General features: G+C 33.9%; 1 protein-coding gene across 1 annotated transcript in view; it reads left to right on the forward strand.

Moving 5' to 3' along the window:
* BBS9 (Bardet-Biedl syndrome 9) overlaps positions 1-19,080 on the forward strand; it is a 286,159-nt gene that overhangs the window by 55,268 nt on the left and 211,811 nt on the right. Inside the window, exons 11-17 of the mRNA XM_059481140.1 lie at positions 1,798-1,874; positions 4,007-4,060; positions 5,908-6,010; positions 7,130-7,234; positions 9,214-9,228; positions 12,692-12,832; positions 15,009-15,104. Of these exons, the coding sequence (XP_059337123.1) occupies positions 1,798-1,874; positions 4,007-4,060; positions 5,908-6,010; positions 7,130-7,234; positions 9,214-9,228; positions 12,692-12,832; positions 15,009-15,104 (591 nt within the window). The remainder of the gene's footprint in view (positions 1-1,797; positions 1,875-4,006; positions 4,061-5,907; positions 6,011-7,129; positions 7,235-9,213; positions 9,229-12,691; positions 12,833-15,008; positions 15,105-19,080) is intronic.

Here is a 19,080-nt window from a genome sequence, read left to right on the forward strand (position 1 = left end):
TTTTGGGTGTGTTGGCTTTGTTTAATTTTGCTTTTTTTTCTTTAAACTTCAGCATGAGCCTTGGTTACCGTTAATTTACTCCTGAGCACAATCTTCAAAATGACCCGTTGAATTTCTTGTCTTTTGAATTCATGCTTGTGCAGTCAGAGCTTGTGTTGTTTTGAAAATATTTGCCCTTATATGGAAATAATTTTTCTTTGTTTCATTTTGACTTTCAAACGCAGAAGGTATTTAGAATTAGGTCATTGTATTACAAAAACTTAGGGTAGTTATTTCCATAAATGTCTTGTATTTCTGTCCGGTGCTGACCATTAAATTGTTGAACTTAAGCTGTTTTATACATTTAGAAGAATAAGGATTTACAGTATAAACTGATGAAATATTTAAAAATCTTAACTGTTATACTAACTTAAATCTAATGTTACTTGCATCAGTCTGGATGACATAAGTGATTAAAAGTGTTTTGGCTCAGTTTAATAGTAACAAAAAGCTGATACTTACATTTAAACTTTGATTGTAATCTCTGTTATACTTCTAATAGAAAAATAACTGTATGACAGAGGTTGCAACATTGTTAGCTTGAAGAAGCACCCAGAAGAGAAATGGTTGAGAAGGGATAGAAAAAGAATGGACCATGCTGAGCTATGTGTAATTGGCAGGACCAGTTCTTTGCAATTAAAACAGTCCTAAACTTCTTTTCTAGCTGGTATTGGAGAAACGTGTTTAGGTTTTGCTTTTCTGTCTTGTAGTTAAAGGACGTATTTCTCTCTGAGCACAAGAAAATGAATACTTATTTTCTGTCTTCATCAAAATCTTTTCCCTTGACCCTCTTGTTAGAAAGACATAATGTACTACTACTTCTAGGTCATTTTCAGGACTGTGTGTGTAATAAAATTGTAGCAGCTTTCTGAATGTGCTCATGCTCTCAGTTATTCAATTAATATGTTAATTGCCCCTTTACATCAACTCTTTACTCGTTACTTTAGGAACTATATATTTCCTGTTCAGATTTTTAATTTTCCAATACATTTAGTATGTTAAAAAATAGAAGCGCGTTTCAGAAAAATGCAAATATCCTAGGGCTGTACTTCTGGACTCTTAAGAGGTTATGCAATTCCTCAAGTTTTTTAAGGATTTAATTTGTATCATTTTTTTTTGCATGTGTAAATTGGCATAAGGTTTTGTATTATGGATTTTAGTGAGTTTGCAGCATTCTTTTGCCTTGTATGTTGATAGTCCTAGAAATAATCTGGTGATTTATTTTAGTTAAGCCACATGAAATAGTCTATACATAAAACTTTGATATACCTCCTAATGCAGAGGAATTTGCTGAAGATTAGACTGTTAGTCACAGAATCTTTCTTTGTTTAACATATTCACGATAAAATTATTTATATTAAAGTGCCATGAGAGGTGTGGAGTTATTTTGGAGGTAGTTATTCATTGTATATTGGCATATGCATGTGAGGATGAAAGTTTAAAAATACCTTAAAAATACAGTCTCTAAAGATCATGGATATTAGGTGTAAAATCTTGTTATAGAATGCATCTAAATCCTTTTTCATACTTAAATCAGAAACCCAGAATAAGATCCAGGTTTAGGTTGTCTGTAGAAATCTAATGAAATTGTAATGCTTTTTTTTGATGTTTCCAAAATCATACACATTGCTATTTTTTTCGTTACACTACTAGGTGTAGAGGTCTAACTTTCTGACTTGATGCTGTTGAAATAGTATTGTTTTTAGGAATGTAGCTGAATGTTTCTTAAAGGAGAACTGATTTGCTTTTTTCTTTAAGATATTTTGCCTGAATCTGAAAAACAGAGAGATGTAACTGTCACAGCAGAAGTTTCACCTGATTTGGATGAAGAATCTGTACGTACCTGCATAAAAAGGAAATTACTCCAAAAACTCCATTGATTTCATATGAGTAAATAATGACTGATCATGCATAGTGATTAATATTTACATTTGTGTGACTGAGCTTCAAGGCCCACAGTTTTCCATCAATTAGCACCCACTGTTATTAAGGATTTTAACTAGAATTATTACAATTATTTATTTATATTCTATCTGGGGACCTTTAGATTCTTGGCTGGGCAAACAGAAGTGAGCAAGAACTTAGGGTCTGGAATAACTTTGTAGTGGTGAGCAGTGGTAAACGTTGGGGGAAGCAAAGTGTCACCCTTGGATCTTTCAAAGACAGAATACTCAAATCACTCAAGCTGCATTCTAATCTTTCTTCAACAAGCTATCATTCAATATTCTTTGGTGTTGCAGCCTAATTACTTTATTCATGTAGTATACATATGTAGTTTACAAAAATTAGTCAAAGTGGGATTTGGGAGAGCTTGTACATAACATACTTGTACATACAAAATACTTGTTGCACTATGACATCTTTAATTATCCATTTCTGGCCACTAGTTTTGGCAAAACTGATTTTTCACAGCTACTTACTGTTTAAAAAATACATAAGGATATTTTTCTTTGATAAATGGACCTCTTTATAATGTGTGCTAGTGTCCTAGCACTTGTCTGTGGAAGAAAGGACAGTGTGACGCAGTCTGGGCTAGCTGCAATAATCTGCTCACAACCCTTGGAACTGTTAGGTGCACAGAATGCTCTAATGCTGCAGTGCTCATTTGCTCAGCCTTCCAGATGCAACTGGTCTGTTTCATATGCGAGTAACTCAGTCTATCAATCAAACCACAGCTTTGAATCTTTATCTGCCCATATATCTTAGTTTCCTGTGTGGTCAGCTTTTCTGTGGGTTCTTTCAGTAGCTGCCTAGGAAGGAAAAATCTGATAAGATAGTTTGTGGGGAAGGATCAATAAGCAAAAGTAGGAACAATTTTAGGGCTTCTGCAGTTACATTGGGAGCGACAGGATTTCCGATGCTACTTCTGCACTTGTGAAAAGATTGAAATTGCAATCTGTGTGATAAAAGCAAAGAGGATATAGAGTATTAAAATTGTGTAGATAAGCAAGTGGAGGGCCATTCTGTTATTTAATGCTACGTCCTGTGTGTGGCCTCTGATCCAGGAAATCCAGGTAATTTCTGAAAGTTGAATATGGTAAGATTCCATATCTTTATACCCCTACTATTGTTTCAGAATCAACCACTGGTCACCAGAGAGCGTGACAAGCCTGTATGAGGGTGTCTGTCTTTTTTTAGCTGAGAAATGTGCACAATGTACAAATGCAAGTCCTACTTCTGGAACCCAGAGAGCCTACCAGCCTTCTGACTTCTTATGAAGTTTGCAGAAGTGGTCCTTATTTTACTGTTTTTAATTTACTGTTTTATAATGAGAAAGTATAAGTTCAAATCAGTAATTTGGTATTATATCAGAAGTGAGAGAAGTGTTTCTTTATAATAGTTTAAATAGGAGCATTTTGTTCAACTGTAGTAACTGACCTGTTTCAAAATAAAATAAGATTAAAATAGACCACAAGGTCAAGATAAATGTTGAAGTAGATGGAATTGCCTATTGAAATAGAAATTAGCAGGAGTATTGAAGTGCCTGCTAGAATTTTCTTTTGAAGTTCCAGGTATATTTCTGATTATAAAATAGTGTGTGATGATTTTATAGTAGATGCTATGTTGTTGTGTATATAATATATTGGCAGATTGGAAGTCACCTTTTCCTACTGAATAGCAAAAAGTATTTTCAGACTTTGAATAAATAGACAGTGAAAAGTAGTGTGCCAATCAAAACAGCTTCAAATATTCATATATACATCAGAGTGTATTAGTTTCTTATATATACTACATTCATGACCTTTTGCTATCCTTTTTGCAGGGAATTTCAAACACAGACTTCACATTTTCAGAAGGAACTCAGAAATGTGTTTTGTGTATTTTAATCTGTCATAGGAATGATAACTCCTTTAATGTTAATTCTGTGTTTACCAAGTTGATGGTAGGAAAGTAATATTGCTTTTATTGTGTTTGCTTGTTCATGTGTAACATTGAATTTCATGTGTTTTCATCTTTTTCTCCACAGCAGGCCATTGACAGTGAGGTAAAAGCAGGGGCAGTGCCATCACTCACAGTAAAGGTACTGTGCCTAACTCAAACAGTAGCATTTGAATAGTGGTGGCAAATCATAACAAACCTGTTACTTTCTGTGTATTTCACTTAGAACATGAAAATGAGAGAAGTTTGAAATACAATACATAGTTAATTTTTTTTCTCCTCAGTATGACATGGTGTCATTCTAGCAAGCCTTCTGCTACAGTCAGAAAGTAACTGCAGTTTTAATTATGATAGGCTTATCAGTAAGCCATCACAGAAACACTACTTGGATAGAATTAAGCAGTTTTGGAAGTCATGAGACTATTTTTTCCAATAACAATAAATGTTTGGTTACTCAAATGGGAAGTTTATAATCTTCAGCTGCCTATTTGGTTGTCAATAAACAAAAATAGACTTTCTTTTGTAAAGACACTTTCATAGCTTTAGCAATTAAAAAAAATGTAGGAAAATCTAATTAGAAAATTGCAGTTCTTCATGAGAGCTGCTGCCTGTAACTGATTGTAAAGAAAATGTGTGTATGTGTGCACATGCATGTGCGTGCAAGTGTACTTTTTCCTCAGTATTGCCTAAAAAGGATCATGATTTTTACTTTTGACTTTAGGATGATCTTCTAAGAATATTAATGGATTATAAGTTTTGAGGACCTTGCAAGTTCTCTTTCTGTCTAGAGTTACTGAACTGTTTGATCCAGATCCCCTCAGACTAGTGTGGTTTACTTGTACTTGGTCCAACATCTTTCTCTGCATTTTTCAGAGCTAAAAGTGATACAGGATAAAACCACTATTCTGATAAAGTCAGTGATAAGTTTGCTCAAGGAAGTTCAAATGAGTGATTCATTTATATATTTCATAAGCTTTTTTAATGAGAAGACATAGTTAATTCCCCATTCTCTTTTCTTGTTCATGCATCTTGTACCTTTAAGTGAAACAAAAATAGTAAATGTAGGAGTTACCACGAATTCAATATTTTCTAGAATCTTTTTACTGCGATAACTGGTGTATTGTTAAACCTAAATCAATGTTGATGTTAATTAAGTTAGTAAAAGTAGTTTCCTAACACTTGAGTAATTTTATAAGTAATAATAAGTAATAATATTCTAAATTGATTTAACCTGGCTGTAGTGATCTCCTTGGTAGACCAGCAATGCAAAATAGGCAATATTAGAAATATGGTCTCTGTCTATGCAGACCACATTCAGATCTCAGTCACCACTATACTTTCATTTTAGATATGAGTTAGGGACACTGTTTTGATATCCATTGGTTTTTCAGTGGAATAGCTGTGCACAATAGAAGAAATGAGGGACACTCTATGTTTAGCTGAGCTTTCATTATCTGGAGTTGTTGTGCTGAACAGCCTGTATATGGATTTTCTTATTTTGTTTGCAGTAAAAAAACCCCAAAACTTGAAGTTATTAAACTGCATTTCTGTTTGCAGTTAAAGAAAGTAATTTCTTTGTTTATCTTTGATTTTATTCTTCTTGGGATTTTTTTCACTATCATCACCTCACAAATGCAAAGTTTTATATTTGTTTGCATTATAAGGAATGCTCTTGACACTTGCAGGGTGTTAAGCCCTCAAATAATACTTTAACTTTAGTTTATCTTGGTTTAAAATGACAAAGAACATGAGAAATCCCCTCAGGTTTATGTGATCTTGAAAGTTACTGTGCATCATTATTGACTGTGAGTAAATAAGAATTGTAAAATGAAAATACTTGTTTTGAAGTTGAAATTTTAAGTCCTTAAGTGTTGTTGCTGAATTGGTCTTTGCAGATTTTTGTATCTTTCTATTGGTTATGGATTTTCTTTCTGCTGTAGAGATTAATTAGCTGCTTCCTTTAAGTATTCTGTGTGTCCCTTGATCTAGATAACAATCCAGAGCAGAGTGAAAGCACAGAAGCCATGCCTGGCCGTGTATGTGCAAGCTCCGTTAGCAGTGACCTGTGACCAGTTTGTCTTCGATGATTTAGGTAAATTATGGCAGTGCCATCACAGCTGTTGTATTATTCTGTTACTTCTTCTGAGGTGTGAAAGGTATAGCCCAGCCTTCAGTGAGTGCATTGTTGCAGATATAAAGTGGTTAAAGCAATTACAAGTTTTCCTTGGTGGCAGGAAGATGAAGTAGGAAAGAGTGGAGTTGTTTCCTTGGTTGTGATATGATGTGTGACAGGTGAAGAGAGACAGGGTGGCAGCTTCATGATAGAGGCAAAAAACCCCCAATTATTCTGTAGAACTTCTGTAGTCCTGGGTTATTTTGTTTGGCTGACATTTCTGTCTGTATAGTAATGCCAGTCTTGATCTACAAAGAGGGTAAGTTTGTCAACTGGGGAACAGTCTACCATCTGTTCCCAAAGCAGAATCAGCTTTTTGAGGATCCTAATTTTCCACACTCTTGTTGGTTAGGCTGCAGGTGGGGTTGTCTTTAAGACTATGTGGAGAAGCTGAAGGTCAGACTAGTGTGCCTGCTGCTTCAGTTGGAACTGCAGGCCATTTCTGCTCTGAAATGAGAAGTAGTAGTCCCTGTTGAAACAGGGCTTTACTGACTGCTACTTTCAATTGAAGGGGCAGTTCTTATATTTTCTCAACATGTGATAGAAGCAAATCACTTTGTAGAATACCAAAATTACAATGTAAATCTAATTTCTTTTTGTATTTGCCATGTTCAGTGTGCTGAATTGTTTTATAGGTTATGCTTCAAGGTACTTGGAGGCCCTAGTTTGCCTTTTACAAATTAAGAATTAAAAATAAAGTCTGTACACTGATTTGATAAAAGTGATAGAGAAATGATAGAGAAATACTTCACAGAAAGAGTGGTCAGAAACTGGAATCATTTACCCAGTGAGGTGGTAGAGGCATCATCCCTTGAAGAATTTAAAAAAAGACTGGATGTGGCACTTGCTGCCATGATCTAGCTGAACAGTTAGAACATCGGCTGGACTAGATGATCTTATAGGTCTCTTCCAGTCTTGAAAATTCTGTGATTCTGTGATTCTGTGATAATTTAGTAAAATAATTCCCAAAGTGCTAGGAAATATGCTGCTTTCATTTGGATGCTTCTGTTAATTGATTTAATTTTGTGTTGTTTTTAGAACCAGATTCATCTGAAACTGTGGTCTTGTCTGTCTTTTTGAAGGAGAATTGTTCTCCACCAGAACTAGAAGGAACTTGCATGGTTTCATATAATATACCAACAGGTAAGCCATTGGAGACTTGAAAGTGATGTGCCTTTTTTTTTTTGAGGCCTTTTCCCCTATGTGTTTCTTATAAATCTTATTTTGAAATATACTAAAGGCAGTAGTAATTAAAGAAATAATGTTTAGCTAGTCTTCAGTTTTAGTTAATATTTTATGTTGCATCAATTTGTGTAATTGGTCTGACAGAGGTAAAATCAGAAGCTTATTGCTTGGGAAACAGCTGTACCAGCTTTCTCACCCTGTCCTATCGACTTGTTTCTGTTCAGTTCCACCTCTTGGAGTGAGAAGTTGATCACATCTTTATGACTATTCACCCTTCTGGTCTGCCAACAAATGGGATGATAATGCCTCCCCACAGAGAGTGAGATCTGAATAAGCACTGGGAGTGATTATTCCTCACTTCCTTTTTAACAGATGAACATAGTCATTCCAAATAATAAACTAAGCCCAAGAAATAGAAACCAACTCATTATTTTATGAAGTTACAGTGTCCTAGTGATAGAATATGTAAATTTATTCTGCTATCCATAACTGAAGGTTTATTAGCTTAGTGTTTTACACTCAGCCTTGTGAATGTGTCAGGCTACTGAGAAGCTGTATTTAGGCAGAGCTTCCATGTTAAATGTGCATAAACCAGTTTAAGCTGTCAGTTCTTCAATTCTTGCTGCTTGGCTTTGCTCCTGCACCTCCTCCCCTGTTGTGGTCACACAGTCACCAGTTGTTTCTCAGCCAGATTTGCTGATTTGGTTCACTGTGCAAAGACAGAGCTGTGCCAGCACAAATGGAGTAGATTGGCATAAAAGAAGTGCATGTGTACTAAGGGCTTCTGTGGAGGGTGGTAGTCTTGAGTACCTTATCCTATATCGATACTTTTATGTAAAATTTTTCTTTGTATCACTTCACACTTGAAGCATTGTGTTTATGATGGTAGTCTTGGCTGTGCGGTGTCTGAAATGTTTATTTCTAGAAAAATAATGAAATGGGTGTTTCTAAAGGAAAGGAAGCCCTCCCTTTTAATTGGGAACCTGCATGAGCAGCTTGTACAACTTCAGTCCCTCTGTCCTGTGATTCTGACTGCATATTCCTTGTGAGATGCTGTGCATTCATAACTGTCCAAATTAGTGATGTGGCCTTAGACAGGTTTTTGGAATGACTGAATAGATAGCACACTACCGAGTGTCTTGTATCCTCTGATTTTGAAAGCTTGCTTTTTGTTTTGCTGGTCTTGTTTCTGTAATTTTGCTTCCTAAGACTGGAAAATAAATGTGTTATTTCTTTCAGGTAATGCTAATAAAGCTTAAATTATTTTAGATATTAAGTTGGATTTTGCAACCCTTTTGGTTAGGGAAGTAAGAAAAGCTTGCATCTTCAATGTCTTTGATGGTTTATATTCTATTAAAAAAAGAACAAGCAGACATGACAACTAACATAATTATTAAAACTGAAGAATAAAGTTTAAAAACTTATCTTGGTTGAATTTCAAAGACTTGTAAGTAAAGGAACATAATTAGGGTTAGGGCTACGATCTGCTAATTTTTTTGATATTTATTTAAATAATTAATTTGACATAATTCTGTGAAATTACATACAAATACTAGTGTTACTTGGCAGTCAAATCCCTCAGTGTATTACCCTAGTAAACAAACTTTAAGACTTTTGTGACTTCATTTTATCTGAACAGAGACTGTTTCCTCTTTAGTTTTTCAAAGATATCCATATTTGTGTCCAAATCACTCTTCAGTCTGTCTCTGTGGGATTCAGACAGCTGAAGCTTGATGAGTCAGTCACTTGGATGGAGTTGCACTATTGATGAATATGGTCTCATGTCTGGTTTTGGCTAGTATTATGTCTTTATGTATTGTCTACTTAATAAATGTGGCTTAAGATTTTGAACCCCTGTTACATTTCCTTTTTTTTAAAATTTGATATTTTCCTTTTTTTTTTTCCCCCATTTTGTCCTGTTGCTGCTCATATGGCAGAGCTCAATCCTGAAGGTGAGTGAATGCAAAAATTGCCAAGTTTTATGAATGACAGTGTATGCTGAATTAAACAGATTTGGAAGGGAGCTGTTATTTTGCGTATTATTTCTCTGAGTTCTTATTATTCTTGGTTTGATGCTATGAAGCTATGAATATAGAGAACAGAAGGTCATAAGGACATTTCTTGGTGAAGCACATTGTACTTTCTCATTTGTAACATGGGAATTTGGCGTAAGTATTAAGTTCCTTGTACATTGAGATTGGAAATTGGAAACAATTATACTTTCCAATATATTTTTTTCCCCAGGTTTAGCAGCTAGGCAGCTAAATTATATCTTTGGTGCAACTGAAACAGCAATTAGGCATTTTTGCTGTTTGGACTGAGTAGCTCTGAGGATGATGTCACAACATGTCTTCATTCCAGTTTCTATTGCAAACATGATATTCAAGGCTGCAAGGCTGCTTTCTGTCTGAGACTACCAGCAGTACAAAACTTAGCTGTGATTGTGGTAGATAAAATTAATGGATAAGGTACAATTAAGAGACAAAAAATGACTGGAAAATTAGCTTATGTATGTGCAGACTAAAAAGAGAAGGGTGGTTTTCAGTGTAGTTGTAGATGTGTTGAAAAGATGCGCTGCTTGTAGAAGATATTTTATGGACTTTAAAAATAAACATATTAAATACAATTAAATACGTCATGTTTTGAGAAGGTAAAAAAGTTGATTGTCATAGATTTAGATATCAACTGAAAGGGAGTTTCCAGTTTTGCAGTTTTTCTAAACAAAAGTTATAGATGAATATATTAGAGTCTTATTTTTCAATACTTATGCTCTTTTGAGCTTACTAAGTGCAGTAAAAAGAAGCAGAAAGGTAACTGTTACTGTTCCCCTCCTTTTCTGGTTTCTGGATATTTCAGTGGACCTTGAGGTGTTGTACAGGTAATAGATGCTCAAAACATCTCAATAAGATACTGCTCTTGACAAGAATAATGTTACCCTGTGGTGTGTTTCTACTAGACAAAGTAATTTTAAAAATTAATGATCAATAAACTGTATAAAAACAAGTGTATATAGTTTGAAAGAGTACTATTCTAAAAATGAAGGTTGGGTTTTTGTTTTAAGAAGTATCAAAACAAGATTAAAACCTTGTCCTGAGGAGAATATTGCAGAGCATGTTAAACTTTCTAGAATTATCTGTGACAAAATCTTTTTTGGGTTACTGTGGGGTACACTGCACTACATAAACTCAGGGTCATCAAAACCAGAGCAAATATTAATTCTCTGAATATTTAACATGCCAAATTGGGACATCTGAGTTTTAATAATTTTTATCATGCACATTAATTTATATTTCAAATATAACTAAATAAATGCATGAGGAATTTGGAAATGAAATAGTATCTACAGGGCACGGGACTGTTTTATTACTTAAGTGCATAGTATGCCTTTAAATACTAGCACCTTATGAGATAACATTGAACATCATCTGATTTTTTTCAGATTAGAGGAGAATCTGAATTTTTATTTCCTTTTTTTTTCTTCATTATAGTGCTAAAATTGTGTATCATGCAAAGTACCACAACTCTAAATGAAGTGAGATGTGTTGCTAGACAGAACATCAATGGGTTGAGGAAATTGTGCTTCCCACACATAGCTACTACTTTGTTTCCTTAGTGCCATTTAAAATTCTGAAATACTCTGAAACATTCCCCAGCAAGTTTTAACTGTAGTGATAAATTTTGTTGCAGCTTTTTGGTTTGTTTTTCTTATATGTAACTGTTTCAGATTAATCAACTAGAAATCTCCCCAGTTTCCTCCAAAAGCTAGATAATACCTTATTTAGTTTTGTTTTGACCTTTGTCTGAAATATTGAAAAGTTATGTTTATGATGAGGTAGAGTGACAGAAGACCATGTAGAAAAAAGCTGGTCTGAAAAAAGCATGAAAAATGTCTTGTTTTAAATATAAATATATATCAAAATCTTTTTGCCTACTTTTGCTACTAATATTTCCTGTTGATAAATCTCCTTATCTAAGTTTAATACTAAGATGCTTGTGTTATGCTGTCATCAAGAAAAATTTTACTTTTCCCATCAGATGATGAAGATACAGATGAATGAGTCATTCTAACAGATTATGGGTTTATTTTCAAGTATTTCTTTAGGAATTTTCCTTGGAACCTGGAGATACTCCTAATTTTGAAGACCTGTCTTCAGTTTGAATGAGTCTTCTGCTCATTTTTCTGTGATTTTATATTTATAAGCTGCTGCATAACAGTTACTTGGAGGCTTTAGCAGCCAGTGAAACAGCTTGTGAATTGATAAGCACAGGGAATAATCTGAGCCTTATGATAGCATTTTTTCCCTGACATGAGTCTTAGAAGTAATTTTTTCATTGGAAGAGATCTGAGGAGCAGCAAACAAACAAAATTACTAGCAAAACAGGTTTCTTGGATGGCTATTGAATGTTTGAGCTCAATTTTTATACTCTCTGTGTATACCGCTGTGTACCTATCAGTTTCATGACTTTTCTGACACCAGCTTACTTTATTGTCTGTAAAAATCTATTATGTTAAACAAGGTTTTCCTGTCGGTGCTTCATCAAAAAATTGTCCTTAAAAGTCCCACAATCTGTCTTCTCAACAGAGCAAGTACTCCATGTTTCACAGCAGTGAGCACTTTTGCCTTTTGCATAGAACATACCAGGCAATCTCTGACATGCCAGCAATTTGAAACAATATTTATATCTGAGAAAATTTTTGACACATTCGAATGTGTTTTTTAAATGTTAATGTTAAAACTTCCTCTTTTCTCCTTCACCCATTCTGATGAAATTGCTTGTGATAGTAGATCCCAACACTGAGGGCAGTACCCAGTTTGTTCTACAGTTCTGTTTTATTGTGATGCAATAAGCTGAAATACAGAATTTAATATAGATTTAGGATGTATCCATTGGATACATTCTTTTTCTAAGCCACAAACCTCTGACAGATAATATGAAGCATGCATAGGTGTTATTTAAGAGTTTATAAAAAAAGAATAAATATACTCATAAAGAGCATTTGGTTTGTGCTATTCCTGATGAAAATGTTGATGCTTCAATTCTGTATTTGAAGCATTGGGAGTAATTGCAGTGTTTTTTTTTTATGTTAAAGTGGTATTGTTAGTTTAGAGAATTAAATAAAACTAATCTTCATTGCATGTTAATTAGTCTAAGTATAGTATGCAGTAGTTTTATTAATAACTGTTATTTTCCCCTCTACATAAAGATGTTCACTTGAGAAAGTAATTGGAAGTATTCAAATTTAAAGATATTTTAGGTGGAAAATTTTAAGAAGAATGAGAATTTTATATAGTTTTGGTTTTAAGACATTCCTTAATCACATTAAATATCTTGTTATACCTCTTTGAGGACAGCAGTAGAAAGTATCCTGTATTCAGAATGTGGAAATGAAAAATCTGTGTTCTTTCTTTTTAGGAATACCAAGAGTTTCACAGTGTAGCTTCAGTTTGCCTTTGAAGTTAGTTTGCTTTCCAGCTCAACCTTCAAAAGCAGCAAACCACAAGCTAACTATTGATACCAACAAACCTCCCATCAGTTTTGTCACCATTTTTCCAGGTAGGCTTTTAAATATAAAAGGTGTTAGAAGCTCCCAACAGGAATTGTTTGTCCATGTGAAGTAATGAAGTAATTAAAAAATCTTATGTTAGTATATTAAAAAAATATATTTTGGAAGAAATGATGACATAATATTTCAACAATAATACACCTGGGGTAGTATATCCATCTCTGGTAAAACTGCAGATTTCTTTACTTTGTATAGATCTAATTTTTATGTATGCAGACAATAACTTTGCATAAAATTACTTAAGCAGTGTTGTAATGGGGGAATCATGGGCGTTCATTTAAAAAAGGGTGAGCAGGGCAAAGCAGGAGTGGTAAATGTTGCATGTAAGGGGTACATTTGCTTTGGAGGATGACTTGTGGAATATTTGATGTATCAGTCTGAAGCTGATTGTATTTAATAATTTCAGTTACCTTCTTCAACCAAAAAGAGGACTTGAACATATTATTATTTCCTGATGTGCAAAACCAAACTATGTTCTCTATTCAGCATTATATTAAAGTAGCATGAAGGAGAAGTTCATTTCCACTTAGGACTGGAGGAAGAAGAATGAAATTGAATACTATAAAGTGTAATGTTAGGAAGATAAGTTTTGCTGTAATTGTGTGCTCGCAATTGGAAGAGAGAGGAGGTGGAAGTTACCACAGGAGTACTCTGTGGTACAATATGTTCTAATCACAAGCAAAGAAATAAAAATTGAGGATGCATTACACAAAATGCTTCCATGGAGGAAACCAATATCATGTTACTGTGCACTGGCAAACTAAGTGCTAGTTGCTGATATTAAATAAAATATAATACATATAACTCAAAAGTGGAGAAAAATGTTATCTAGAGATTTCAAGAGAATGAAAGGAAAGTGATTCATTTTGCTTAATAATACACAGGCAAAAAAACCCCATAATACAGTTGACTTCAGTAAATATTTTGTGGCTATATCATGGGTCTAGATGATCATATTAGCACAAGAAGAAATTCATAAACAGGGCTTATAACATGATTGTGAGTAAGTTCAGTCTGACAGTGATTAAGTTTTAGAAATTCAGATGACTAAGGTTCTGGAACAATTTGCTGAGAGCTGTATGGGCCAACAACTTTACTATTGTATTTTTAAGGATTAGCTGCATCTCTTTAAAAGCTTATATAATATATTTGTCTGAGAACAGTGATGTAGGCTTTGTTGGTGTGTTGCTGTTTCTTTGTTTTGTTTGTGTTTTTTTTGTAGCATGATTCTCTTCATTTTAAGGTTAAATATAGCTTTACTCTCAACTGGATGGGCAACATTTTTTTAAGGGTCTCTATTTTGAGGTTTTTAATAATGAGCTTCCATTATGGCTAAGCAATAAGGCTTTCAGAATAGCACATTGTATTTTATTTTTAGCCTAGGGATTCATTGTTGAGAATACAAAACAAAGCATATGACCAAGAAGGTATTGAAATGTTCTGATTTCTGTTCATTTTATTTACAGTGATTAAATAAAAAGAGTATGCTGTTTATTATGTTGATATTTATTATTTTGATGTAATTTGTGAACAAAATTTGTATTGGTAAATGCAAGAAAAGTAGTATCCCTTCTCCCTTTTTTACCTTATTTTCAGGAGAAGTAGTGGGAGTAGTGGTGACAAAGAATACTTTTAAAAATATAATATTCTGAAATTAATCCTTTTAAACTGGTATAATGCACTATAGGGAATGAAAACAAAGATGTGCATGGATGGACTTTGCAGAGTAGCTAGTTTTAGCACGCTGAGTGTTTGTTTTGCTCTGTGCTGAAAGCTAAAAAGGGAGTGGGCTTAAGCATTTTAATGATAATTTCTGCAAAAGTTTTACGTAAATATCTGAATTAAAGGTGACCTTGCATCTGGTGAAAGTGGTAGTCTTTGGGCTGTACAATAATTGCAGTTCTTTTAGAATGTACAGACTGAACCTCTGGGAAACAACTTTTTGTTTTCAGGCTGAGGAAGGGAAACCACTGTGTGGCTCACATTCCACGTCTGAATGAAGGAAGGGTGTACCAACTGCTGATATTTGTTACTTTTGAACCCTAAGAAGGGAAACAATCACGTTCAATTGCTTGTACAAAGTTTGATATAGTCCTGGCTATGGACTGAGGTTTGCTGAATGCCAGTGTCAAATTACAGAAAATGATATTTAACTTTCTTTTTCAGACTTTGTTGATCCGTCTGAGGGTGACCAAGCAAATGCTCTCGGATTTCAGTTTTTAACTGGTTCAAAAACCACTCTTCTTGCTTCAAAAACATCACGTAAGTTCTGTCAGTATTAGAGTAAAAGAAGCCTGATCATCAGTTAGAATATGTCCAAAATGAAAATGTGGATCGTACAAAGAAGGATAATCGGTGTTTGTAAATAAACACAGGAATTTCAAAGGGTTAATTGATGGTTTCTTACCTCCTTTCAAGAATAAAATTGTAGGACAAAACAAAAAGTCATACTCAAATTATAGTACACTGCAGTGGTAGTTCTCTGAAGAAATTGGATTTTCTTAAAGCTTTTAGCAATGTTTTTATTCATAAACAAAATCTGTCATTATAATAATGGAAAAACCCCTCATCTTAAAGGAATTTCAACATCTGTGTTTGGAATTAGTCACCTACTGAAGTTTTTGAAAGGGATTAAAAAGCAAGTTTCTAACTTCCCTCTGACTTTGAGTCATCCTTGACTTAAATTAAGCATCAGACCCTACTTGCTCCTCTACATCTGGGTAAATCCCCATCTCTTCTCTTTATGGGCCTATATATCTTTGTAAGTAAGAGATTATGGATTCAAGATCCTTCTTATTATGTTTAAAGAGTGTATGAACATGCATGTAGATAAGCTGTTACCTGGTCCAGTATCTCTTGTATAGGGCAGTTTGTGATTTAAGTAGTCCTGTTCCAGCCACCTAAATTTGTGCTCTTTGAAAGAGATAGGTTCTCTTAATTTTCAAGAGTTTATGGTCCTGCTCTGTACAACTGCTCAACTTGCTAAACTCTTTCTTGGCATGTGCCTTGGAACCACATAAGTTCAATTGTGTTTAGCATTTTCCATGCCAGCAGAGCACAAAGTGTTCATTTAATACAGCAGACTACAAATTGAAAAGCTAGAAAAGCAACTGTGCACTGCAGAGGGTTCAGTTGGAACACTGTGTGAATGCTTTGTGGAAACTGCTTTGAGTGAAAAATCACAATTTGGTTTGTCGATGTGAAATTTTTTCAACACTGAGATAATATTCCTTACTGTTTTCAGAAATCCGTATTTGTGATGGGCTATATAAATATTGATGGGGTCAGCTGTGAGCTGTGAGATAATATTTAATACCTTTTCTAATGTAATCATATGTGTTAAAAACAGAAACCATCTGGAGAGTAATTTTCATTGTACCAAGAATTGTTTTATATTTCTAAGGATCAAATCCATCTGTATTGTTTTTTGTATGCATTATTTACATGCTGTTTTATTGTTACTTTGTTTTTAATATTTCTTTGAATAGGAGATCTTAAACAGATTTAACTATACTAAAAGTGCAATAATAGTTTTTAAATACCAAAGAATTGAAAGGATTTACAAATAACTTTTTCCTGGATTTCAGTTTAAATCTTTGATTTGGACTTTTTCTTGCATAGTTGTTAAATCTGATTGCTGTAAGGACAAATTTGTTTCTGCGTAATGAATATGTTTTAGTTTCTACTGAAGGCCATAACTTTTAATCACATACACCCCTAGCCCCAGTCTTCAATCTTTTCCTCTCAGGTTTGTTTATTCACCAGCTAGGAATGATGCTTGCAGTCTTAGAATAAACTTTCCCACACTGCTTTACTTGTGAAGTTCACTTTACAAAGGAGCTTCACAATGTCTGTTTCTCTTAGTGTGGCTACTCATTTACTGTGTATGGGAATCCTAACTTTAGAAAACAAATGAGTAGTATGATGTCACTTTCTATGTTAGCAGCCTGTTTCCAGCATCCACTTCATGCATTGAACTGAGTTGGTTAGAGAAGGTCTTAGGGGGGGAATGTGCTTACTTGAAACGTAACTAACTAAAACTTATTTAAAGGTAGATATTTGTAAGAACTCTGATAGTCAATCATAATTCAGAATATTTTTATAAACAGACTGTGGATTATATAAAAGCATTTTTTTGGTAGAATATCATGATACTGAAATGACTGTGCTTGACTGAACAGATCTTCTGTGAAACTAATGAATGTTGATGAAATTATGTATTATTTGGTAGGTGCTTACTCTGCTATGTAACACTGAGTTTATACTTTGTAAAAGCGCTTATGTAGCATTTTAAATGAGGAAATGTTCTTCAAAAAGAAACCTCTATGTGTAGATAAATTTTTACTAGAAGTAATGGTGTTTCAGAAAAGTAAAAGAAATTGTTAAGGTCAAATCTTATTTCTGGTTTTCTATGAAAGGACTTTATCATGGACAATGGAAGAAGACCTCTTTTTCCAATATTCCTTATCAAATGGACCTTAAGTTCTGAATGGAAAGAGCTGCATGTAGCAATGAAGGTTATCAGGTTCAGTTGAGTTTCATTGCTGAAGCTGCAAATAGGAGCAACATCTGTTTTCATGTTAGTTTTTAATTCTGTTAGCTAATCCCTTTTAACCAGTGTAGCAATTGAAGATATTACTTCAACTTTTCAAGACTGCTGCAAAGAAGCCCAGCCTGAACTATGTACTGACAGAAAATATATATTAAAAGGTAGCTTGCACCAGCTAGATTAAGACTTCAAGGCATTTTTTTGGGCTGAAATTTTTAAAATTGTCTTTTAATCAAAATTTAAGGCTTGACTGCTAACTGTGGCTGGGGTGTTTTTCTTCTGATGTGGGTTTCCTAGCTGAGAAGTGAACTGAATCTTCTAAAGTTCCTACTGGCTGAAAAGTTGGAATGCAGGTTGTACTATTTGGACAGTCTGTTGTAGTGTGAAAAGACTTGGTAAGCTATTTAATTTATTGGTGCCCATTAGTTTTCTGCTTTTCTGATAGAGAAATTTCTGAAAATCTGTTGTAATTTTCTGTAATGGAGCTTCTTTTAACAAAAAGACTACCACAAATTGGTTAACCATCATAAAAGCATGGGATGATATTTTTCCTCTTTCACTGTATTTATGTTTAAAGCATGTATTTAACTACAGTTTAACTACAGATTCTCAGTTTTGTAACGGTTCCAAATCTAATTTGTCCTTTTTGAGACTTGGAACATCACAGAAAAGCAAATGACTGCAATGTTCTCTACTCAGACCATGGTAAAATTAGATTGTGTTTGTATTGACCAACAAACAGTGCATGGAAACTAAATGTGCAATTTGGAGGAAATTAGTTTTGTCCATTTTAAACCATTAATGTATTAGATATGTCAATTATAAAAGGAATGACTGTTGATTTGGCCTGAAAACATCTGAGCTAATTTCCGTCAAGGAAAAATCACTTAAGGCAAAGTATGGTCATACATACAAGTAAGTCCAGCCATTACATTGTGAGTGTTTAAAAAATGGATATTAGGTCGAATGCTATCTTTAGCAGATGGTGTTCTTTTCTTTAACAAGCATGTTTTTAAATAAAACTTGCTTCTTTCCTGTTACACTGTAAACAGAATTTGTCATTCGGTATTCAGTGAAATACATATCCCGGGAATGATGCCAGTGGTAATGTCAAACAATCTTGAATTAGTAATGTTGAGAAAATTTAAAATAAGTACATTCAAGTTTAAAAGAATCCTGGTTAATTTGATTTACTGTGGACCTTTTTAACAAGGGAAAAAAAAAGGAACGATTTTGTGTCAAGTTCTCATAGCTACATTTCTATCTATCCTTTTTTTGTTAGTTATTGGCAGATGTGTAATGAAAAGATGTAAGAGCCTAATGTTTGAAAATGCTTTATCTGAAAAAATTAAAATTAAAAGGCTGCTATGATTTTCCACACTGCTTTTCTCAACATTTATTAGTTATTATCATCCAATTCTGTTAATTAAACTAATAGTAATATTAGTTAATTCTGATTTCATAGAAGCTGGAGAGAGGATTATATGAACATGAATTAGAAATAAAATCTCATTCCACTAGCCTGGTACTTTGAAATTCACTAACATCTGATGAGTTAAATGAATTTGCTGGGACAGATAACACTAGCTATCAGGATTTGGTTTTTCACTTCGGTTTATATTAACACTTTTCATTTCTACACTGAGCCATTTTTACCAAGTCATAGTATGAGTTGGATAAGAATCCTTT

This window comes from Ammospiza nelsoni, chromosome 1 (assembly GCF_027579445.1).
Source record: "Ammospiza nelsoni isolate bAmmNel1 chromosome 1, bAmmNel1.pri, whole genome shotgun sequence".
NCBI lineage: Eukaryota > Metazoa > Chordata > Aves > Passeriformes > Passerellidae > Ammospiza > Ammospiza nelsoni.